The following is a 24505-nucleotide window of genomic DNA, read 5'->3' as shown; positions in this document are numbered from 1 at the left end:
CCTATTTTAGTTTGAAAAGAGTCACGTTGCACACTGTATATTTTATTTGGTACTTCAGACAAGAGTTATCATTTGACCAAAATTAATCAATTGGGTGACAGAAACATTCAAATGTACTCGTAAAATAGGAGGAAATTAAATTAAAACATTTAAATGTAGGAAAATAAGAGGAAATTAAAGTCCAACACTTTTGCTGTGTTATAAAGGAGGAAACACCACCACCTACAGGCGTAATACGGTACTGCCATTCACAAGTGTAAACATGAGGATGCTAATAAACTAGTATTTAAATTATAAGAATACATTATGAATATGTTTTAAACAACTTCTTGGTCTGTGAAAACTACAAAATATGTAATTAAAAATAAAATATAATAAGAGAATTGATATAAGAATAAATACACAGTTAAATCAGTGAAACTTGGTAACCATACAAAAGTAATAGAGTACTTGATTTGAATGTAAAATCTATTATAATTGACATTAAAAAAAATACTAACAATAAATAAATAATTACCGCATATGGGGGAAAAACACTAAACAAACAATCATGTCACCACTTAAATCATTCTGCTGTCATGTTATATTTTTTATGAAATCAACTTAAATTAATGATGACGATAAGTACAAAAACAAGTTCATTGCACGTCGATAAGCTTATTTTCTTCAAGTTTTGTATAATTTAGCTTCATTAATTGTAAAGTGCACCAGTATATAGAAAGGATTTTTTTTTTAAAGTGTCTTTGACCTGATGACGTCTCCGTGATGTCACACTGAAACGGGGCTCACCTGAAAAACACAAACATTACGCTCTAATAGGGAGATGGCAACATGATAAAAATAGAGCTAGCCCACTGTAGTTGTCAAAACGTGACGTCAACATCAGTCACGGTATCACCTTATTGTCGCCCACACCGCGTCCCAAGACCACGCCCAGCAGGGTGTTGATGACGTTGCCGGCGCAGAGGAGCGCCTGCAGCCCACTGGCGCCCCCTAGTATGCTAAAGAGAACTACATTCCACTGGACCACCCCTCTGGGCTCCAAACACACGCCCGACCACAAACTTCTGTTGTAGAGGTACCCAGCGTCTCTGTAGTGATGCAACAGTTGTACTAGTAAGTACATTTTGTAGTAGTAGTAGCAGCACTAGTAAACAAAAATTCTACTACTTCCTATATTTCTCTGCATAGGGCAACTTTGGCATGCTTGTAGGACAACTACATGTTGCTAGTGAGGCAAAACTACTAGTTGGCATTTTGGTGTTACTAGTAGTTTCCAGGAGGCTACTAGTGCGTGACACATGCTCATGTGTTGGGCCTCTCTTAGTAGAAGTAGCAGCATTTGTGCGTGCATGTGTGTGTGCGTGTGTGTGTGTGTATGAGAGCACGTGAGGTTGTGTTTGCTACCTGTCGGCGGTGGGTTTAAGCGGCACGCCCCAGGCTGGTCCACTTGTGGTGTTGTAGAGACAAAGAGGACCTTGGACCAGCCCTGTGGCGCTAACCAGACAGCAGAAAGCAGAAGACAGCAGACACGCGCACGAGTACAACGCCTGACGCAACATCTGCGCACAACATAACAACAATTCAATTACTACTACGACTACTGCACATTGCTATTACAAAAAAAACAAAAGCGTTCTCAGCGGCTCGTTCATGTAAACAAGTAGCGTGTATGTGCACAGAAACAAAATATTACTGTTTCTAACCCAAAACTACTATTATACAAACTACTACTTCTACCCTTACTAATAAATGACTACTTGAGACTGTTGCTTACCTGTGTCCTGAAGGCGCAGCATCCTGGTGTTTGGCTGCTCTGCAAAAACGCTCGGGCGCCGAGCACGACCTAAAAACACGACGTCACACTACGTGTTGGACACAATCAAGAAACTAACGTGTCATTATGTCGTTACAGAACATAAACACATTTGGTGCATTCGACACAAGAACTAATTAAAGTAACAAATTACAATATGTACCACTGCTAGGTAAAAACAAAGAAGAAACTAAAGCTACAAATTATATTAATAATAATAACAGGGATGTGATTTGACCAAAGTGAAATTATCTGAAAATTTAGCCGGGGGTCTGGGGGCCGCTGGGTCCAGGTCCAGGGCAGTGCCCTGGTGGGGGGACAAGGAGGGCGAAGCCCCCCGGAGCTCATGGGTTTTCCGTGTTTTTAAGTACTTTCAATGCACTCACATGACAAAGAAATAGACAAAACAACAGCATAAATTTTCAATGTATATTGAACTATCCCATATAAAATGGCAGTTTTAGTCAACTCAAAATCAGTCACATTCAAAAACATTGGACTGCCTTTGCTTTTAAAAACTATCACTGAGAATATCATCATATCTAACTAATGTGATTACTAAGTTAACACATAAATAATGTTGAAGAGTTCAAATTTCATGAACAAATAATTGTATCATGACCAAATGAAAAGTAACTCATATTAGAGCATACCACAAATGTCTTTGTTATAGAAGAAGATGTTATCTGTCGGAGTCATGTGCATACACAATGAACTACAAAAAAAAAAGAAAAAAAGAAACGGAATTATTTTTTTTGGGGGGGAGATAGAAAAAGCGGAATTCCGCGAATTAGCGGAAAAATCACATCCCTGTAATAATAATGATAAATAAAATAAATAATAATTTGCAGCATTTCACATGTTAAACAAATACAACCAAATTAAGGAACAAATTAAATCAACCAAATGTGACAATGCAATCAGTTCCTCTTAATTTTCCCCTTTTTATAAGTTTAGTTTGTATATTAACTGGTAAAATTTAATGATGGGCTTTGCACAATATTTTAAGGTGGTTAAACTCCATCAATTCATAAAATTTTCAGCATTAAGAAGATAATACAGTATTTTGTCCAGAAATAATTTGACAACTTCATTATTTTTCATGTAGAATTAAAACCTTTAAAAAATTATTTTGCCTCTTGCTGTTGACTGAAGATGACATCGTCTGTGCTGAGGAAGTAAGGTGATTGGTCGTTACTTATTTCCTTAGCAAAATTTGTTTTTAAAGGTATTAACTGTACATGAAAAATAATGAAGTTATCAAATTATTTCTGGACAAAATAAATAACTTTTTTTTGCTGCTAAAAATGGCTCATTGAGTCAAGTATCCCTTTAAAGAAAAAAACATGCAACACCTAATTAAGGAATAAATTAACGCAACAATACGTTACCAAATGAAGGAACAAAATTAAAGCCGAAACATGTAACAATGCATGACCCCAAAAAATAAAGCAACAATATGCAATCCAAGCGGCTTTCCAAGCACCACAAGAATCTCTGAAAAGCCAAAACATCACAAGACGCAAGCAAGTCACACAACAACGACATGACCACGATGACAGTCCTGTTGTGCATGTCTCACCAGGAGTCCGGAGCTCCAGAGTCCCGTGGCCCAGGAGGCCTCTCTGGTCACGTGACCCTCCAACAGGAAGTGGACCTTCAGCTCCGGCAGCAGCAGCAGGACGTTAGCCACGGCGCACACGGTCGCCAGGGCAAGCAGAGCCACGCCCACGCAGCGCAGACACCTGGCCACGCACATCCTGGGATCTGAGACACGTCGCGGCAAAGCAATCACATTCCCAAAATGTTTCAATTTCAGAAATATTTGGCATATTAACAACCTCCTTCCACATTTCTTGATCGATTTAACTCATTCCAACTTCAACTTCAAATAATCTCATTCAGGAAATTTTGGAAGCTACTTTTTGACATTACTAAAATTCCACATGCATTACAATAAAATTCCCAAATAAAGAGATTTTTCACATACTGATCTTCTCATTCCACATTTTTTAACCAATTGAAACAATTTCAAATTCAAAATATTCTGATGATTCTGGACATTTTTGGGCCAATTTATCATATTCCCAAAATTCCCAGTTTTGCACAGTAAAATTCCCAAATTGAAAGGGAAATCAAGTCAAACAAAAAAAATCTTAATGCAATAATATACTGTACATAATATATAATAATACAATGATATGTTATATATGCCCAGAATTGTCTAAACAATGTATTCTGATTAATATTGACTTTGTGAAAAATGAATTACGCAACAAAATCCACCCGTTTTTATCTCTCTCAGGGGGCGGTCATTTTGCCACTTGCTGTCAACTGAAAATGACATCACAGTTTCTCAAGGCTCAGGTAACGACCAATCACGGCTCACCGGTTTCCTGGGTTTGGTCATGTGACATTTACAAGATGAGCCCTGAGGCACTGTGATGTCATTTTTAGTCAACAAAAAGTGGCAAAATGGCTGCCCCCTGAGATAATAATAATAATAATAATAATGCATCAGATTTATGGATATAAATAGGTGGATTTTGCTGCTTAATTCATATTCCAAAAATTCTAATGAGAATAAAAAATAATAAAAACAATTTTTGAGTTGACTTCTCCTTTTTAAGAGATATTTGACCTATTTACTTCCTCGTTCCAAATTTCTTGACCTATTCAAATCATTACAGCTTTAAACTATTTATGACATTCCCTATAAATTCCTACACTTTCCAATAAAATTCCCAAATTTAAGAGCTATTTTACCAACACCTTCCATTAAAACTATCACATTCTACAATTCAATGAATTGCAAAGCATTTCAATTCAGCTCTTTAGCATTCACACGCAATTTCTAGACAAATTGCATTCTCGAGAAATTACATTTTGTTCGACAGCATTGTTGTTATTATGAAATATATATATGCAGGTCCACTCACCATCTGATGGACGTCCACCTTTGAGTGGACCAGTAGAGGAAGCTGAGGAGATGTATATAGTAGGACACGCACACACGCATGCTCCCTTATAAGGATGCAGGAAGTGTCCTGTTTCCTTATAAGGAAGCAGGAAGTTTTCTGCGGTCATAAATAACGCAGGGGGGAACACTTCCATCACACTGCACTAACCAACATTTGATCCATATTATGTTAACAACACTTCCATCATATTGACAAATCAAAGTATGATGTAACAACGCAACCTCAAAATATTGGCTGCATTTGACTTAATGGGAAAAAATTATAATCATTTGGAAAAGTGGACCAACCCGGACGCCTCTTGCGCTGTTAGCACTAGCATCATTGCAACTGTAGCTGATGCTGGTGCTAAAAATAATGACGAAGCAAGAAAATAGACACTTCATGTTTTTCTATTTTCAGTTCTTAAAAACGTGTCGTGCGAGGTTGAGTCACACCGCCGGTGGTGTCTGAGTCAGCAACGGCTAGGGGAAAACTGTCCCACGTTTGACATTCAAATGACTGACGGCATCAGAGGCCAACGAGCGTCACGTGACGTCATGTGGATTGAGAAGAATTGAGGACGCCGGGCGTCGGGTGTGGGCGGCCATGTTGGGATTGTTTTCTAATTTAAGTTAGTTTAAATTAGTTTTTAGGGTGGTTCTGTTCGTTTTTATTAGTTTTAGTTACTTAAAAATGCTTAGTTTTAGTTAGTTTCAGTATTAGTTTTTTTATTTTATTTAAGAAAAGGGTATTACTTGTGCGCAGAGGTGGCAAATCCAGGTCCAGAGAGTAAAAACCCTGCCACAGTTTGACTTTAGCCATTGATGCTAGCTAGCTTGCTCCCTAGCAGGTAAACGAGCACCATGGGAGCTAGCTAGCTAGCTACCTAGCACCTGGGGTTAAGTTTTTACTTTCTGGACCTGGATTTGCCACCTCTGCTATTGCGCAATATTTAATAAACACCATGGTAAAATGAAAAAAGTAACTAATTTCTTACCTAGCGTTGCATTTTGTTGTCGCCTCAAAGCGACGTCATCTGAAGGTGCTTTTCTATTTGCTGCTGCTAGATGACGTCACTTCTGTGTGACACTTTCAAACGTCCTTATTCCGGTTAAATAAATATGCCTAAAATCACATTTAAAATCATCCCCAAAGGTGCATTAACTTAATTACCAAAAACTAAAGCAAAGGACATTTTTGCTATAATTATAGTTAGTTTTAGTTAGCTTTCTAAACATAAAATGTAGTTTCAGTTGATCCTGACTTAATTGATTAGTGCTTGTTTAATTAGAAATTGGCCTGGAAATTGGAGGTCAGGCCAAGCTAGGCTGTAGCAGTGCAGGGCGGGCTATTCTGGCACCTGTAATGGAAAAGTAGATTTTGTGAGTGCGACAACAGCAATGTGGATCTTTGTTGTTAATGTCACATAACCAAGCAGGAAGTGGCAGAAAGGTTCACGGATGATGAAACTTCCCCCGAGGTCAGACAAAAATATAAAAATATGTCATTTATGAGTCAACAAGAACGGACCTTTTCAATCTCTGAGCGGGCAGGGTCTTTCACACCAAACTAGTACATATGTGATACTGTTTTTCTTTTTTGAAGGACGTACTAAATATTATTTTGAAATAATACAAGTATTTTTATTTACAATGAATGAATATTGAAATATCGTAAAAAAAAAATCTACAAAAGTTTAAATTTAATTTACCCCCTTGATAAGAAACATGCAAGACATTTTTTTAGCAGGATTCGCCCATTTTAACTAAATGAACTACTGTTCTGTAAAGTGCTCTATCACAATTGCAGGCGTTGTGAAAGCGCTATATTAAATAAAGATAATTTGGTTTAAAAAAAATCAAAAGGAGCGCCAAAATCAAACCAGGAAGTGATGTCACAGTGATGACAGCAGGCTTGTGCTGAGTGTAATATGTTTGTATCAATTTTTTGGGAATGTATGTAACATATGTAAACTCCTAGCAATATGTTCAGTGTTCATAAATATTAAAATATAATTCATTATTGTAAGTTAATTGTTCATTGTAATTACGTTTGTTAAATAAAGTTGGAAAAAAAACTTAAAAAAATCACGTACCACAACAACCGAGACAAACGTTTTCAATTTAAGCAACAGTATTATTATTATTTTTAATCAAATAAAAAGTAATTCAGATGAAACAGAAAAAATGACTTGTCTTCCCGGTTGGAAGGATTTTAGTTTTTAGTTTTGTTTTTTAAATATATATTTGCTTTCCGGTTGGAGTCACCCGAACGAACGTAACCTGTGACGTCACCATCAACGATGACGCGGACTTCCTGGATTCGTCGCCACACGCTTCGAGCAGCGTCAGTTTGAATACTTCATTATTTAGCATTAGCATTCGACATAGAAACAGCACTAAACCGAAAGTAAGTCCATTTTCTATATTACGAGTTAACGACACAAAACAAGTACCTGCAGTTACTTTGAGAAAACCGTCAGAGATTTGTTTTGTGTTTATTTAATCGATGCACGAGTACTTTAAAACTTTAAACTCAACGTTGTTGCGTAAATAGTACGGTAAATACAATACTACAACAGTACACGTTAGGAAAAAAACTGCATATTGTACCGTAAGACAAGCGTTACTAAGCATTATTATTACACGGAAAAGTGATGCAACACAGTATTAATCATCAAGCTGTCGCTGCATTTTGGAACGTGTGGAAGGCATGGAGGAATATAAACAAGGTTTAAATATCTCTAATGAGGGTCTAATGGGGAGGAAAAAACACAAATGTATTACAAAAATGTAAACAATTATTACGACAAAGATATCAGACAATAATAGAAAATACTATATGATGACACATGTACAAACATATAAGACCAAAAAATAAATAAAAATACTGGAAGAGAATAGAAAAAAATGCAAAAACATTCGTTAATAAACACTAAACAATCCTGCTGCCTTCTACCGATAGTCCCTGTGCTGCGTTAAATTTACTTGAATATGAATATTATTTTTTTAACCCAAAATACTATATTTGCATTTTATAAGCCACATGTAGTTTTACCAGTGGATGGTCATGAATGATGGCTGACATTTTGTGTTGATGCTCCGAATCAGATAAACGCGGCTTTTGAGGATGCGGGGCCGTTACAGAAGCTCGCATTTCGGCCTGCTGCTGCTGGCTTCGCAGCTCTACCAGATGGGCTTGGACAACATCCCCCCCGTCACCCTGACCGTGCTGGCCCTCAATGCATACCTCTTCCTCTACCCCGCAGCTCCACTGATGAAGGTACGTGACACAGATTTATCTGATCCTGTTTTATATAGCACATTTCTCAACAACATTGTGGACCAAAGTGCTCTACAACTTATTTAAAACACATGGGATACAAATCTGAGTAATATTTAAGATCAAAACTAGAAAAGAAAACACGATATAGAACCAATAAGACACAAAGTACCATAGCATAGTTTTGATGACAGCTCAAAAGTTGAGTGTCATTCTGAATAATTACAATAATAGCAATTGCTTTTTGCCCTTTTAAGAAGACTAAAATACATAAATCAAATGATTATTTTTAAAAATCAGATTAATCACATTTTAGAATTTTGATATCAGATGAGAAAATACAGAATCCCCCCCCCCCCCCCAAAAAAATAAAAAATAAAATAAAATAGACAATATTAGTTGGAAAAAAAGAGATAAAAATGAAAATAAATAAATAAGTGTATTTGAAAGATTTTAAATATTTGAAAAATTGATGCGTGAATGGATGGATGGATGGTCAAAAGCATATTTGAATTTTTGTTTTACAAAATTGGTGAAAAAATACTTAAAAAATTACAAGACAATAAAAAAAAAAACATTAGAAAATACAAAATTGGTGAAAAAAATACAAACATGAGAAATACAAAAATATTCGTAAAAATATGTATTAGACAGGAACAAAAAACATGGAAAAAACAACTCCAACTAAAAACAAGGATTGTGACACTCACCAGCTGGCTCTCCCTCGCAGGCGTGCGTGAGCGTCAATCAGGCCTACAGGTCGGGCGAGTGGCTTCGCCTCCTCCTGTCTCCTTTCCACCACGCCGACGACATGCACCTCTACTTCAACATGGTGTCGTTCGTCATGAAGGGCATCCGACTGGAGCGGCGTATGGGCGGCGTTTGGTTCGCGTACGTGCTGGCCGTCTTCTCGCTGCTCACCGGCGTGCTCTACCTGGCCATGGAGGCGGGGCTCACCCAGCTGACCGAGGACCAGTCGTACAGCGCCGCCTGCGCCGTCGGATTCTCAGGTCGGATTTCTATGCAAACAACATAGAAGGCAAACTAGAAATATTAATAATAATAATAATATTGACTTTGCTCGACACAATGAACAAATTAAAGCATCAATACATTACAAATCAACCTAGCAGTCTGGACTTGACACACAAAGTAGCTATGTAACAATTATAAATATTGGCTGAATTTGACACAGTTGACAAATTAAAGGAAGACAGACAAAATATGTAATGCTCAAGCTCACTGCATTCACCGTGTGGGGAAAAAATGAAAGCAGAATTAAGTAACAATGTGAACTGATCTTGTCTTTGATTTTGTATTCATATTTATTTTGACATGTCTTAGGTGTGATTTTTGCACTGAAGGTCCTTAACAACCACTACCACCCTGGTGGTGTGACATACGTGATGGGCTTCCCGGTGTCTAATCGCTACGCCAGCTGGGTGGAGCTGGTCCTCATCCACATCACGGCACCGGGGTGAGTCCTAGTCGCTATGGAGTGAAGCGGCCAGCAGGGGGCGGCATTAACCTTTGTTCATCCTCCCCAACAGGACCTCCCTGATTGGTCATTTAGCCGGTATCCTGGTGGGCCTGCTCTACACTGCTGGTCCACTGAAGATGATGATGAAGATGTGTGCAGGTGAACGAGAGCTAAAGCAATAATGTGAATAATAGCCAGGATAAGAACCCATCGAACAACAATCACTTAAAAATCTGCAATAGCTGGGGGCGGGAATGACAAATCGCCATATAGCTTGGCAACACTGTACTTTACATGATTAAATATACAATATTATATTACAAACGTAGCAGACTACTGCACATACTATTTTTGCTCTTCTCATCAGGACTGATGCCATCCAGCATCTTCTCATCCAGAACGTATTACAGATCTTCAGGTAACACGCTCACCACATAACGCCACTTTTTAAAAAACAAACAAAAAACAAACCCTGTACTAAGGCATGCGCTGATATTAAATTCTGACGGTATGCTAACCGTGAGCAAAAATATATTATTAAAATTCCTCATTGAATGCAATCTATTTTGTTTTGTTTTACTTGTCTTGACGTGTAGCATGTTAAGTGTAAATAAATAAATAACATTTTCCTTCTATTTTAATTCCTCTAATTAACTCAGTGTCCAAATCACTGGCGAGCTATTTTTAGAACAGACCCCCCGGTGCTACTCATGATGTCCTTAGGGCCAACTAGTACTGCTGTTTTTTTGTTTTTTTTAGGACAATGCACATTAATCAGAACAAAAAGGCATCCGTGTTTAGAGTATCGCCCTCCATTTACCTCCACATGCTGAGAAGGGAAAAAAATGTTAACTGGAGCCAACTAACCTAGATTCCTTTATTCATTATCTGCAAGGTGTTACGTGCTTAGACTTAACTAAATAAACGAAAGTGTTAATTAGAGGGCGGTGACAGCCGTTGATGAACCGCAGTAAGCTGTCAAACCACAAATTGGCCCATCAAACAGTCACTGTAGGTGTGTGTACGTGTGTGTGTGTGTGTGTGTGTGTGTAGGTTACAGTGGCAGAGACTCTAGAAACAATCCGCACACGGCAGGTGATGGGTCATCGACGTACACCGGTGAAATGACAGAGGAGGAGCAGCTGGCGGCGGCCATCAGGAACAGTTTGCATGACACAGGCTAGTTACCTCAAGGGGACTATATAGCTCTATTATTACTCTTACCACAGTGACGACATTTCTCATTAAGAGCAATTAAGGCTAAATGCTAACTTAGCAGTTAACTCTTTGACTGCCAAAAACGTTAAATAACATTTAGTAAAATCCTATGGAGGAGTGCCAAAGACGTTAAAAGACGTTTGTTTCAAAACAGAGGTGAAACTAACCATTTTCTATTGTTGATTACTGAAAAACGGAGTAAGGTAGAAACAAACTTTTTTTTTCTGATGAAAGATGAGAGTCCAATCTTTCATTTGGTAGTATGTGTGTTTCCATAGTCCAAACACATAATTTTCTGTGGACCTTGAAAGATCAGTCAAAATGCTTAAATCGACTGGCACCGGCGACATCCCGTTTCTGAAAACGTCTGGCAGTCAAAGAGTTAAGATGGACTAAACTTCCAAAAGTTAAGTAGCTAGTAGGCTACATTGTTACTCTGTGCTCTTTTATTTCCAAACATCACAAACAAGATGGACTCAAATGCGGTAGCCAAGTGACTAGCATATGGTAGCTAGCTACCCAGTTGAGCTACATACGTAGCAGCTAGCGCAAAAATCTAACAACATATCTCTATGCTAATGTGTTTGTCAGGACGGCAACGCCACGGATACGGTCCGGCTCAGTTTGCGGCCCCACCTCCTTACGGCTTCCGCCTGACGGATGAGGAGCTCCGTGCCAGAAGGCTGACGCGATTGGACAACTTCATGTGAAAGAGTGAACGAGAAGAAGAGGATCTGCGTGTTGCGTTGACCACGGGAGAACTGATGAGCTTTGGCCTTTAAGAAACTTCTTAATATGAAGTTTGAGAAGCACTTTTTTTGTATTACTTTTTTTGTCTTTTTGTCCTATTTATCTGCTAATGGCTCTTGATAATTTACTTTTGTAATAAAAATAAAGAAATAAACAAAAGTGCATTTTTGACAAACGGGGAACTCAGGGATGTGATTTGACCAAAGTGAAATTATCTGAAAACATAGCCGGGGGTCTGGGGGCCGTTGGCACCCAGCTAGGTCCCTGGTGGGGGGACAAGGGGGGCGTAGCCCCCCGGAGCTCATGGGTTTTCCGTGTTTTTAAGTACTTTCAATGCACTCACATGACAAAGAAATAGACAAAACAACAGCATAAATTTTCAATGTATATTGAACTATCCCATATAAAACGGCAGTTTTAGTCAACTCAAAATCAGTCACATTCAAAAACATTGGACTGCCTTTGCTTTTAAAAACTATCACTGAGAATATCATCATATCTAACTAATGTGATTACTAAGTTAACACATAAATAATGTTGAAGAGTTCAAATTTCATGAACAAATAATTGTATCATGACCAAATGAAAAGTAACTCATATTAGAGCATACCACAAATGTCTTTGTTATAGCAGAAGATGTTATCTGTCGGAGTCATACACAATGAAATACAAAAATAAATAAATAAATAAATCGGATTTTTTTTTTGGGGGGGAAGGGGAGATAAAAAAAAAAGCGTAATTCCGCGAATTAGCGGAAAAATCACATCCCTGGGAACTTTTTGGAGGATTATTTTGGATTTGGACTATAGGAATGACTGTCTAAATTTAGTTCTGAGGTAAAGGTTTCTGAAACTATATTTAGTCATTCCTGTAGTCCAAACACTACAGTAACTAGTTCCTGGGTAAAAATCATGGAAATATGTCATTAGACTCCATTGTTCATTCTCTTCCATATCTCAAGGATGAATGTGTATTTTAATATCAGTTACTTAGTATCTTTGGGACAAGGTTTTGCACATCTGATTGGGAACCAAGTAGTTCCAGGAACTAAATGTCAGAAGTCTTACCTCATAAATCATAAATCACATTTTAATGGAAAAAATATCTGCCTCAAATAAAAACCAAATATCAAAATTTATAGAAACATGGTCTCCGTATATAGAATTTTTTAACCTAATTCCGGTTACTTAATTCTGTCTGTTAGCGAGAGCCACTACATCGTGATAACTTACATTGATGTTTCTGCATTTGCCAATTTATTATTATATTATATTATTAGTATGGGATTTTTTTTAATGGGCTTTAGGTGAACTGATGAATACACACACGCTCGCACGCACGCACGCACACACACATACACATACTCACCCACATACAAAAAAAAAATAAAAAAAAAATATATATATATATGTGTGTATATGTATATATATATGTATATATATTTAAAAAAAAAAACATTTATTAAATTTTTTTTAATTGATTTGTTTGTTTGTTTTAAAAAAAAAGGAGCGCAATGATGATGTCAAATCGAATGAACAATACTGAGCTTTCCTGAGGAAAAAAAAAAAAAAAAAAAGTCTTACCTCATCTACATTGTAGAGGTCAGACGCAGAAAACATTTTTGGTCCCATCTATAAGTCTAAAAATAGTACTACCCCCGACTAAAAGATGATTTCGACGAGTTCATCACTGTGTTGAGTTGCTGATAGAAGGCCTCATACTCAGTAATTAGCTCCATCTCATAAGTGGAACTTCTTGTTTGGTGAGGTAACCCATGTAAAGTTCCTTTCGTTTCCTCCAAGTTATGACGCATGATTGTCATTTTAAACTGTTGGGAATGACGCAGCGGTGAGCGTCGTGGTTAGCTAATACTCGCTCAACTGCAGAGAGAGGAGGCATCGATTGGATATTGGAGGGAGGCCTTTTTGGAATCATGTGAAACAACAAACAAGCATTCACACTCAAATTCAAACTTCGGGATCATTTTTGAATGTTCATTTAACCAAAAACGAATTTCGGTTCATTTTGGATTGGTCGCCAGCCAATAATGGCTTTTGTCCATTCTACACTGAACTGTGCGGATGGCTGGTCACAGTCGATGTTGGAGGTGAACATGCTGGATGTCATGTGGTTGTGAGGCCGGTCGGATGTACTGCCAAATTGTCTGGTACGCCTTTAGAGAAACTCCCTAAAAACTTGTGGCATTGCATTCATTATGTGGCCAAAATGGCCTATTATTTTTGGAAAGTGTAATCATACACACCTGTGATATAATTATGTCTAATCAACACCTGCCAGGTGGATTGGATTAATTTAACAAACAAGAAATGCTTAGTAAAGCTTTAGACAAATTTTTTAATAATATGTGAGCCTTTTGCGTACCGGTATGTAGAACTTTTAGTTTGAGATCTTTGAGTCCAGCTCACAAAAAATGGCAGCACAAACAAGTGTTGCGTTTGTTTTTGTTCAACATAAATTCGCTGAGCAATGGAATGTTTTTTCCCCCCCACAAAAGAATGACAAAAATGCATCCCTGCGAGAAATGTCGTTAGTTTTAGCTTTAGTTCTGCCTCACCCAACTTGACTTAAAGTGACACTAAGGAACTTTTCAACCTTTATAAAATATTTTCACAACTCTTCCGATGAAACATCGACTTAAAACTATTTGAATGGTAGCTTTGCTATGACCTGAGGGGGTGTGTGTCAGTTTTACTGGCACTAAACAACTTTGAGGAGGATGGTAGGAACACTGCCCCACAAAAAAAAACTACAAATGTGCTGACTGCTTTACGGCATACGTCGCTTGCCCCATTCGTCACAAACTCGGAAGTCAATTTGACTGGCGTGAGCTCAGTTGCGGCGGTCTTGTCAGGCCATTGTTGCGTCTCAAAAATGTCGTTTGGACTGATTTCATTGCATTTTACAAGAATGACTGGTGTTTAACGCAGATTTTGGATGGAACTTTCAAAACGTTTGGCAAGAAATGGAAGGCCGTTAAAGTGTACGCCATGTAACCAAAGGTTCGCATATTGAAAATTGTTAATTTCTTTAACTGTTCAGACCAATAGCTTTCAGCAAAAATAAGTTGAGGCAAAGGCCGTGGATACTTATGAACTCGTTTTTAAGAATACATTTGTAGAAATCATTGAACAAAAATGATTCTTCAGTTCATTATGAGGTTGTATGTAGAATTAAGAGATGGGAAATATTCCTGTAATATAATATGTGAAAAAATAGAAACACCGTGGCTTTCTGGATGCACCACTTCATGCAAGGGGCGTGACGTCAGCTCATTGTTCACATTCTGCCGGCAACACCAGTTCACTAATTACAAGTTAATGGCTTGGGCGTGTGCGAGGTGATCTGACTCAATACTTTAAGACACACAATCTCATCCAGTTTGCTCACTTACGCACACGTCGCTGCTGTCTTCTCGCCATGGCTTTCAGGTGTAGGCACTGGAAGCTTCTACTTCTGCTCAATGTGCTGGGGCTGGCGGGAATTTTTGTTCTCTTGACCAACACTAGATGGTCCAAAATTGGGCATTTGCTTCCGGCTTTAGAAGCTCCGGTTCTGGATGCTCCTCAGATAGTAGAAAAGTTGCCGCAGACGGAGCCGGAGACAAAGACTGAGTCGGAGAGGACCAATGAGAGTGAGCAGAACGATCTGAAGGAGAGGCTCCGCTACCTGGAGGACATCGTGTACAAACAAATGAGTGGTAGGATTCAACCTATATTGACATACTTCCTGGTTACGTAACCAAATTCAACAACATTGACGTTGCTATTTTTTTATTTATTTTTTCCTGGAGAGCTCAGTATTTTTCATTCGATTTGACATGTCATCATTGCGCTCCTTATATATATATATATATATATATTTTTTTTTTTTTTTTGTATGTGGGTGAGAAAGTGTATGTGGGTGTGTGCGTGCGTGTGTGTATTCATCAGTTCACCTAAAGCCCATTAAAAAAAAAATCCCATACTAATAATATAATATAATAATAAATTGCCAAATGCAGAAACATCAATGTAAGTTATCACGATGTAGTGGCTCTCGCTAACAGACAGAATTAGGTTAAAAAATTCTATATACGTAGACCATGTTTCTATAAATTTTGATATTTGGTTTTTATTTGAGGCAGATATTTTTTCCATTAAAATGTGATTTATGAGGAGGTTAGACCATTGGTCGATATTCAGAGTTTGTTTATTTTTCCAGTTAACAAGAATTGTTTTTTTTAGCGATAGTAAGGGCTACAAGTGTAGATTGAAATTGTTTATGTGGTAAGTCAGTTGTTGTTAGGTCACCTAGCAAACACAAGTTTGGAGATCAAGGTATCCTACAGTCCAAAATAGCGGAAAGTTTTTCTAAGACTTTAGTCCAGAAATACATAACCGGAGTACATAACCATAAAGCATGAACATAAGTGTCTGTAGTGTTTTGTAAGCATTGGAGACAAATGTCGGAGTCTGAGAGTCCCATTTTCTTCATCATATATTGAGTAATGTATGTTCTGTGAATAATTTTATATTGGATAAGTTGTAAATTTGTGTGTTTTGTCATTTTAAATGCGTTTTCACAAACTTGAATCCAAAAGTCAGATTCCGCTGCTATAGACAAGTCTGTCTCCCATTTCGAGATGGGTAAAGACATTTTATCAGTATATGAAAGTAATTTATATATTTTTGAGTTTTTTTGTTGTTGTCGGAGAAAGCTTGTTAATATCTTTAGCTAAAACAGGCGGTTGGAGCGTACCCCGAAGTGTTGGAATTTTTTTCTTTATCATATTTTTAACTTTTAGATAATGTAAAAAAAAAATCAGTTTTTTTATTTTGTATTTTTTGGAGCAAGGATGTATATGATATAAACATATAATCTGAGAAGAGATGGTGGAGATGTGTAATTCCTTTCTGCTCCCACACACCTAAATAATTACGATGATGAATGAAGTTGCTATTTTTTATTTTTATTTTTAAAATTGTGCCATTTAAAAATGTAACGCAAGAGATTTTTTTTTTCCTCAAATTGTTCACAAGTATAATCCTTTAGCTGATTTCCGGATGACGGAATCATGGTCATCAACACAACACAATGGTTGTGTTGTGTTCAGGTCTTTCCAGACCTCTTGGCCTGGTCGAGGGCTTTGGGGCTCCGGGCGCAGATGGCGCTCCCTTTACACTGTCCCCGGAAGACAAGCGCAAAGCCAACATCCTACAGGACAAATACGGCTATGACATCATCATGAGCAACAAGATCTCCCTGGACCGAAACATACCGGATTACAGACCCAGCAAGTGAGTACACATCTGCCACTAAACGGAAAAGAGTATTTTCTACAATGAACAAAAGCATTTGTGATTAACGGCTTTTAAAAATGCTATACAGATAATAAAATAATGCTATGGTATTGTTAGCTCAAATTGGTAACATCCTACTGACTTAAAGGGGAAGTCAACCTTAAACATTTCTCAACAATATGTTATATGTGACCTTACTAGTCTAAACATGATACTCTGATTAAAGCAACACTAAGCAACTTTCAGTTTATGTTGATTATGGCGGCACCATATGGACGGTAATGTCATGCCTGACGAAAGACCACATTTCACATGAGGACAAGCGCACTGCGTCGTTCTTGAGCTCATGCCAGTCAACTTGACTTCCGACTTTGTAACGAACGGGTGAACACCTGATTCATTCATAATGCATCGCGAAACGACGCGTGTGTGCGTTTCTGTAGATGCAAAGAGTACACCTACCCGACGGCTCTACCGCAGATCTCCCTCATCTTCATCTTCGTCAACGAGGCCCTGTCCGTCATCCTGCGCTCCATCCACTCAGCTGTCAATCACACGCCGGCCCACCTGCTCAAAGAAATCATCCTGGTCGATGATTGCAGCGATGACGGTACGGCCAGTCAAAATGAGCACTGAGAAGGCTAACTAGCGCAGCTCACTGGGACATTGTCTTTATTTCCCTCATATGGTCTTATCCAGTTTGTAAGGAGAGCAGCGTTTCCATATAAACCTTTCTAGGCCCATATAACAGAAAAAAAAGATGGAAAAGGTTGGGACAAGAGTCAGACAGGACATAAATAACATGCTAATAATTCTGTGATGACCAAACCCAACACGTGTAGTTCAGCAGACATCATTACTTGAGGTTTGACCTTATTTTGCGAGTGTGCTCACAACAAGCTTGTTTTTCAACAGGACAGACGAGTTTGGCCATCACATCTTGCTCCGAATGTCAATGTTATGCTACTGAAGTGAACTAATCTAAGCAAAACCGTTTCAATTTGATTTCCATGAAAATGTTACCTGTTCTTCTGCTTCACAAATTAGCAATCAAACTGTAATCCATAGAACAAATGTCTGCTTTTGCTTTTTTTGTTGCAGAGCAGCTTAAAGGACCTTTGGAGACGTATGTGAATAAGCGCTACCCTGATCTGGTCAAGATCATCAGGAACCAAAAAAGGGAGGGTCTAATTCGGGCCAGAATCATTGGCTGGAAGGTGGCCACCGCCGAGGTGACGGCATTCTTCGATGCCCACATGGAGTTCACCCCCTTATGGTGAGGCCATCAAACTAATTTTGTAATAGATGCCTCACAAAAATTGGGTAGTAAACTGTAATATAATAACTGGAACCATTTCTGGTAAACCAAAACAGCAGTACCTATTAAGGCACGTCAAGAGTTTCCAAGATGAGAACGTGCCTAAGTGTGATCTGGGTTGTAAGCCACCCACTTCAGACAGATAAATGCCTCCCTTGTTCCACCAAACAAACAAAAAAAAGGTAATAATTGTAAAGCAGTAAGAGTATACGGTAATCCTGTTAGGCGGCGCAAAAGCGCAGGTGAAAGATGCAAAATGCGACTCAAATAGTGGGCAAGGTTTACAGGTTTTATTGAACAAAAGGAGCTTGACGCATTTACTGAACACTAACAAAAAGCGACGTGACAAAAAGGTCAACGTGTACCTACAGAAAAACAAAATAACTAACCAAGGAAGGTAGGCGGAGTACCACGGGAGGAAGAATGAAAACAAAAAGCCCAACACAAGGTACGTACAAATCAACAACTAGAACAACCACAGCAGTACTTACAAGAAACAACAGAAGACAAAAAGCACTGCTGACAGGAACTAGGAGAAAACCGGTAAAAGCACGAGAGTAACATAATGCTGAGGCAATGGCACGCAGCAAGAACCATAACTTGGCAATCTTCCTCACGTGAGTCCTGTGTCTAAATAGCCTGCTGATTAGGATTGCCTGCAGCTGAGACACAGGAACTCCGCCCACCGACACTCCAGGAAAACAAAAAAAAAAGACAGGAAACAAATGACCAGCAGAGGGCAGAATGAAATAAGACATGACAAATCCGTTGGAATCCTGTTGCTAACCAAAACAGGAGCACCTAGCAAGGCACGTTAAGAGTTCCTATGCCGAAATAAAATGTGGAATGCGTCTACCTCCAAAAAAATACCTTGCTCGCTCAAGCAGACAAAAACAGGCGGTAACTGTAACCTATCGGAACTGTATTGCTAACCAAAAGAGCAGCACCTGGTTGGAATGTAAACGGTCTCACAGATGAAGCATGGCGTGTGTCAACCACTGAAGACAAATGAACACCTCCCTCAGACGCCTCCCTTGTTCCCATCAAAACAAAAACTGGTGCTAATTGGTAACTGAAACCCATTGGACCTCTGTTGCTAATCAAAACAACAGCACCCACTGAGACAAAAAAAACAGTGTCTCAGATGAAGTAAAATATAATGTGAAAGATGAAAACAGGTGTCATTCATGATCAGATGGTCCTATCAGTTCTTACATTACATTAAAAAACAAGTAATGTGCTTGCTCTCCACTCAGGGCCGAACCGGTTCTGACCCGGATCAAGGAGGACCGCACCAGGATCATCTTGCCTGCCATCGACAACATCGAATACGACACTTTCCAGGTGGGCTCCTATGGGCAACCATCCCACGGCTACGACTGGCAGCTGTGGTGTAAATACATCAGCGCCCCCGCAGCTTGGAAGAAACTGAATGATGACTCTGCCCCCATCAGGTGGGCCGAGACCACTACGTGTAACCCACAATACGCCATGTCAAAAACTTGTGTTAACGTTTGCACCGTCAGATATTATGTATGGATGGACTCATGGAAATACGATGTGATGTTAGAATCGTAAACATGTTTTTGTTTTTTTTGGGTTATGCGACAGAAGTCCTGCCATGATTGGCTGCTCCTTCGCGGTCCACCGGGTCTACTTTGGCGAAATAGGCCTGTTTGACCCTGAAATGGAAGTCTACGGGGGAGAGAATGTGGAACTCGGGATCAGGGTTCGTATCTCAAATGATTTCAAGTTAGTGGCTAACACAAAAGCTAAAGTAACTGGCATAATCACTGTCTTGTCAAACATTACAAACAAGATGGGCTGAAAATATGACACACATGTGGTAGCTAGCAAGCCAGCCGAGCTAGCTAGGGGCTAGCACAAAAGCAAATGTAGCACACGACACTCACTCCGTGCACCATGTTGTCGAACGTCACAAACAAGATGGAGTTGAAATGTAAAAAAGGATAAGGCAGCTAGCCTAGCAAGCCAGTCGAGTTAGCTAGTGGCTAACACAAAAGCTAAAGTAGTTGACATAATCACTTTGAATTGTCAAACATCCCAAACAAGATGGGCTGAAAATGTAGCACGCATATGGTAGCTAGCAAGTCACGTCTAGCTAGTGGCTGACTTGCACAAAAGCAAATGTAGCAGGCGACACTCACTCCTTACGCCATGTTGTCGAACATCACAACCAAGATGGAGTGAAAATGTGAAAAGCACAAGGCAGCAAGCAAGCCAGTCGAGCTAGCTAGTGACTAACACAAAAGCTAGAAGTCGTTAACATAACCGTCTTGTCAAACATCACAAACAAAATGGACTGAAAATGTGAATAGCATAAGGCATAGAAGGCCAGTCTAACTAGATAGTGACTAACACAAAAGCTAGCTACTTAGCGGCCAGCACAAAAGTTAACACAAAGGAGTCGACAGTTACTCAGTGCTCGTTCTTGTCAAACATTAAAAAGAAAAAAGAAAAAGCTGGACTAAAACGCAGCAGTGGAACAAAATCCCAATTAATCAACCGTTGTTCACAAAAAGTAGTCATCTACGTTTTTTGTTGATATTTTTGCGTTTTCTGCAGGTGTGGCTGTGTGGTGGCAGTATGGAGATGCTGCCATGCTCCCGCGTAGCTCATATCACGCGCTTCAAGAAACCTTACCTGGAAAACTCCCTATCAACCCACATGCGGCGCAACGGCCTTCGCGTGGCCGAGGTTTGGTTTGACGAGTACAAGCCCAACTTCTACATGGCTTGGAACATTCCAATGCAGGTAACGCTCACTCATCCAACCCAATCCAAATAGGGTTAGGGTTAGGGTTAGGGTTATTATAAAATAATAATCTTCCAATTCAAGTTAATCAAGTGATGCTATGTGTGCGACATACTAACTTGACCTGATATCTGGTCCAGAATCATGGCATCGACTATGGAAACATCTCTGAGAGGGTAGAACTCAGGAAGAGACTGCAGTGTAAGAACTTCAAGTGGTACATGGAAAATGTTTACCCTGAGATGAGGACGCACAGCAACACGGACCTCTACGGCGTGGTGAGTCCACTCGTCTCAATTTAGTGTCGTCCATGCGTCTAAAATATGCCATTCCAATTTTGGCGGACTTCCTGGGTCGTTTCAGATTTTGCTTCTTTAGACTTTTTTTGTGGGTTTACTCATGTTAAACATGTCTACCAAATTTTATGTTGCTTAGTCAAACTTTTTTTTAGATTTTAATGTGGTTTGGCGCAACTGAACAAATTGAGCCAAAAATGGCCAGTAAAAAAAAAAAAAATCAGGAATGTTATTTTTTTTTTCTTTCTTGGATTCCTTCTTGAGACTTTTTTTGTAAGTCCACTCAACATGGACATGTCTACCAAATTTTATGTTGCTTAGTCAAACTTTTTTTTAGATTTTAATGTGGTTTGGCGCAACTGAACAAATTGAGCCAAAAATGGCTAGTAAAAAAAAAAAAAAATCATGAATGTTATTTTTTTTCTTTCTTGGATTCCTTCTTGAGACTTTTTTTGTAAGTCCACTCAACATGGACATATCTACCAAATTTTATGATTTTTAGTTAAACCGGCTTCACGGGCTGAATTTTTGCTGGTTTAATCTGGTTGGGCACAACTGCGATATTTGAAACTAAAATGGAGGTTTCAAATCAAAATGGCAGACATCCTGTGTCTTTTCTGAGATGGTTTCCTGAGACTTTTTTTTTATGAGTCTACTCATGATAGACAAGCTTCTATGTTGCTAAGTCAAATTGTTCAAACAATTCCATTGCACACTATATAGTCACATCTTTGGCATTGTTGATGGCTTGGAGATGAAAACTGGATTTATTTGTCACACCAGATGTACAACTTCAACGTCACCAATCTGTGTTTGGACCAGGGTGAAAAAACAAACCACGCCCCCATCTTGTTCGAATGCCACGGCCTGTCTCCTCAGGTAGCACTTCCTTATACAAACAACACAACGCTGCCTTCACAGGAGTCAATTTGTTTATAAAGCACTTGAAAAAACACAAGTGATGGCGATGCTGGAGTCAACCCAAATTGATCAAAATCCATACCTACACATCCAGTTCTAAAAACAACCTGGCGCTTTTTTGGTGTTTTTTTTTTATCTTGATCTTGCCCTCATTCCCTGTCATCTCTACAGTTGGTACGCTACACGAAAAACAAGCAACTGTTCGTGGGCGCGTTAGGCAGCAGCAGAGAAGACACCAGGTGCCTGGCGGATAGTCTCCCCAACACCAGGCCGCAACTCCTGGACTGCAGCACCGTGACTTACATCACGAAGACCAAGTGGATTTTCAATCAGGTGACACCTTGTTCTTACCGCATCAAATTCGAGAGGTCAGACTAGTCTGATTTGGCTTCACTCTGTCAACCTCCAGGGTCAGTCAGTCCGAAACCTGTTCACGGGGCGCTGCATGGAGGTGGTGCCCAGTCCAAAAAAGCCGTTCTACGAAGTGGTGATGCAGCCATGCTCCGGCCAGAGTTGGAACTTGACGATTCCTGACGTACGTTTCTGAGTCGTCATCTACTTTTACTTCCCGGACTCTGCGCAAAGCGTCCGGCGGACTCGCTGGATCGGGCTCGTCCTAAACGCTGGCGCAGTTATTGCATTGTCCTGGTCTCGGGTCTGGCACAGACATCTTTTTGTGTGCCGAACTGTTTTTCTATATTTATTGCGTCTGCGCTTGAGATGGAAAAAGGGCACGTTTAACCCTTTCCTGGATTTTATTACCGTTCAAGGTTGTTCAGAGACATTTTTTGGCCACGTACTGACATCATCATTATCATGATTTTAAAGATTTTTTAGGGATTCTTTAACTGTACAAAGTTTTTTACATACCAGAGCTTGTCATTAGTATACCCGATCTTTTTTTTTAATTTTTAAAAACCCTTTAATTTCCAATTTGTTTGTAAAACAACCTAAAAAATTACTTGTTTTTTTTTTTGCTATTTGGTCAGTCTTTCAACAGCCAGCAGAGGGATTGAACTTCCACTTATTAAATCAAAACATAATTGTTCTCTACTTCTGAAAATCAAAATCGTGTCATTCATTTCCGCCTTTAGAGTGGAGCAAGACCTTGATTAAACGTCTCTTTCGGAAATGATGAATATTAAAAAAATTAAATAAAAAAAACATTAAAAAGAAATAAAAACTTGTGGTGACTGTAGAATGAAACACACTAGTATGATTCAATTACTAAGAAAACAATTCAAAAATGTAGTTTTCATGGCTTTCAACTGGACAAAATGTACAATTTGATTGAACACAGTGTATTACTGATATCATTTAAGAGCTGAAGTTGGAAAGAGCAAAATCAGACATATATTTTTTTTTAAACTGAGAAAAAATTTACATTTATAAGATTTTAGATTAAAGTGTTGAAAATTTTACAAGAATAAAGTCAAATATTTTGACAAAAATGTTGGATATTTAAAGTGATGTATTTTCACGATTAAGTTCATAATATTACGTGAATTAAGATGTATATTTTCTCACAAGCCAAGACATTCACTATAGCCGTAAAATGAGCCTCGCCGTGTTTATGAATTAGACAAGTCACACCTCGGCCATGAAAATGATTGAACTGATACTGACACACGTCAATTACCACGCTTGTTGTGTGTTGTGATATATTTTGTGTTATTGTTTGGGTCTGCTTGATGTGATCTCAGAGTTGTGCGGGAAACTTCCCATGCTCGTGTTGTCTCCTTCACTCAGTTGCATCTTCAGCTTCATGTTTTGTCGTCCTCATTTTTGGATAGGATTAACTCCTTTTTTTTTTCCCAGATTGAAGTCATCAATTGATTAAAAAAAAAGAAAAAGGTGTAACTTATGCAAATGATACAGTGTATACGAATGATTATATTACTCAGCCATCCGCATTTACACATTACATTAAAGTACAAATTATTTTATAATTTAGAGGAATCTGTGCATATGCAAAATATATCGTCGATGTAAATTATAAATAATTATACATTTCTATACAACAGCACGGTTATGTGTAGTACACTGTCGTATTTTACAGCACAGTATATGATTGAATGTGTTATTTTATAGTGCATTATTAAAAGTATAATATACATATATATAAACTCAACAACAAAAAAAGTCTCATTAAACACCTGGTTCTTCACTTACAAATATATGTATTTTAAAAATGGTAACATGCCATACACCAAATTGAAAGTTGGACGTTTGTGGAGCTAAATGTGGAAGTTAAAGCATTTCTCGAATTGAAGCCGACGTCGACATCGACCGGCCACGAGTCCACATTCTTGTCAGGAGCAAGGCGTTTTAAATGCAAATTGATTTATTTGGATTTGTATATATTTCTATAGAAAAGTTTCAGTTTAGA

General features: G+C 38.6%; 3 protein-coding genes across 7 annotated transcripts; 2 read left to right on the top strand and 1 right to left on the bottom strand.

Annotated features, from left to right (window-relative positions):
- Window positions 1-5: 5 nt before the first annotated feature.
- Window positions 6-18771, bottom strand: LOC144051880 (transmembrane 4 L6 family member 1). Of its 5 annotated transcripts, XM_077565456.1 has the most exons (11): window positions 18616-18771; window positions 17269-17373; window positions 14919-15193; window positions 8954-9077; window positions 8769-8877; window positions 5774-6136; window positions 3399-3583; window positions 1778-1846; window positions 1408-1562; window positions 899-1091; window positions 7-789 (listed from the first exon to the last, which is right to left on the bottom strand). In XM_077565456.1, exons 7-11 carry the CDS (start codon window positions 3573-3575, stop codon window positions 769-771), a joined length of 615 nt encoding a protein of 204 aa, XP_077421582.1. In that variant the 5' UTR covers window positions 3576-3583; window positions 5774-6136; window positions 8769-8877; window positions 8954-9077; window positions 14919-15193; window positions 17269-17373; window positions 18616-18771; the 3' UTR covers window positions 7-768. The 5 variants fall into 5 exon arrangements, 3 of the variants coding, with proteins under 3 accessions (XP_077421581.1, XP_077421582.1, XP_077421583.1); XM_077565455.1 differs by lacking the exons at window positions 5774-6136; window positions 8769-8877; window positions 8954-9077; ... (1 more) ...; window positions 17269-17373; window positions 18616-18771 and adding an exon at window positions 4756-5626 and having other exon boundaries at window positions 6-789; XM_077565457.1 differs by lacking the exons at window positions 8769-8877; window positions 8954-9077; window positions 14919-15193; window positions 17269-17373; window positions 18616-18771 and having other exon boundaries at window positions 5774-8382.
- Window positions 7065-11681, top strand: rhbdd1 (rhomboid domain containing 1). The gene is made up of 8 exons (XM_077565454.1): window positions 7065-7185; window positions 7887-8058; window positions 8789-9068; window positions 9403-9535; window positions 9609-9697; window positions 9906-9956; window positions 10592-10717; window positions 11348-11681. The coding sequence occupies exons 2-8, from the start codon at window positions 7906-7908 to the stop codon at window positions 11464-11466; spliced, it is 951 nt and encodes a 316-aa protein (XP_077421580.1). The 5' UTR covers window positions 7065-7185; window positions 7887-7905; the 3' UTR covers window positions 11467-11681.
- LOC144051883 (polypeptide N-acetylgalactosaminyltransferase 17-like) lies at window positions 14847-23185 on the top strand. The gene is made up of 11 exons (XM_077565462.1): window positions 14847-15224; window positions 16620-16803; window positions 17250-17416; window positions 17908-18082; window positions 19381-19578; window positions 19736-19853; window positions 20711-20899; window positions 21040-21177; window positions 21979-22074; window positions 22288-22449; window positions 22526-23185. Exons 1-11 carry the CDS (start codon window positions 14945-14947, stop codon window positions 22661-22663), a joined length of 1845 nt encoding a protein of 614 aa, XP_077421588.1. The 5' UTR covers window positions 14847-14944; the 3' UTR covers window positions 22664-23185.
- Window positions 23186-24505: the final 1320 nt, after the last annotated feature.

This window comes from Vanacampus margaritifer, chromosome 5, assembly GCF_051991255.1.
Source record: "Vanacampus margaritifer isolate UIUO_Vmar chromosome 5, RoL_Vmar_1.0, whole genome shotgun sequence".
In the NCBI taxonomy this organism is placed as follows: domain Eukaryota; kingdom Metazoa; phylum Chordata; class Actinopteri; order Syngnathiformes; family Syngnathidae; genus Vanacampus; species Vanacampus margaritifer.
The sequence above is the reverse complement of the archived record's forward strand: the minus strand, read 5'-3'. Positions and strand labels throughout refer to the sequence as shown.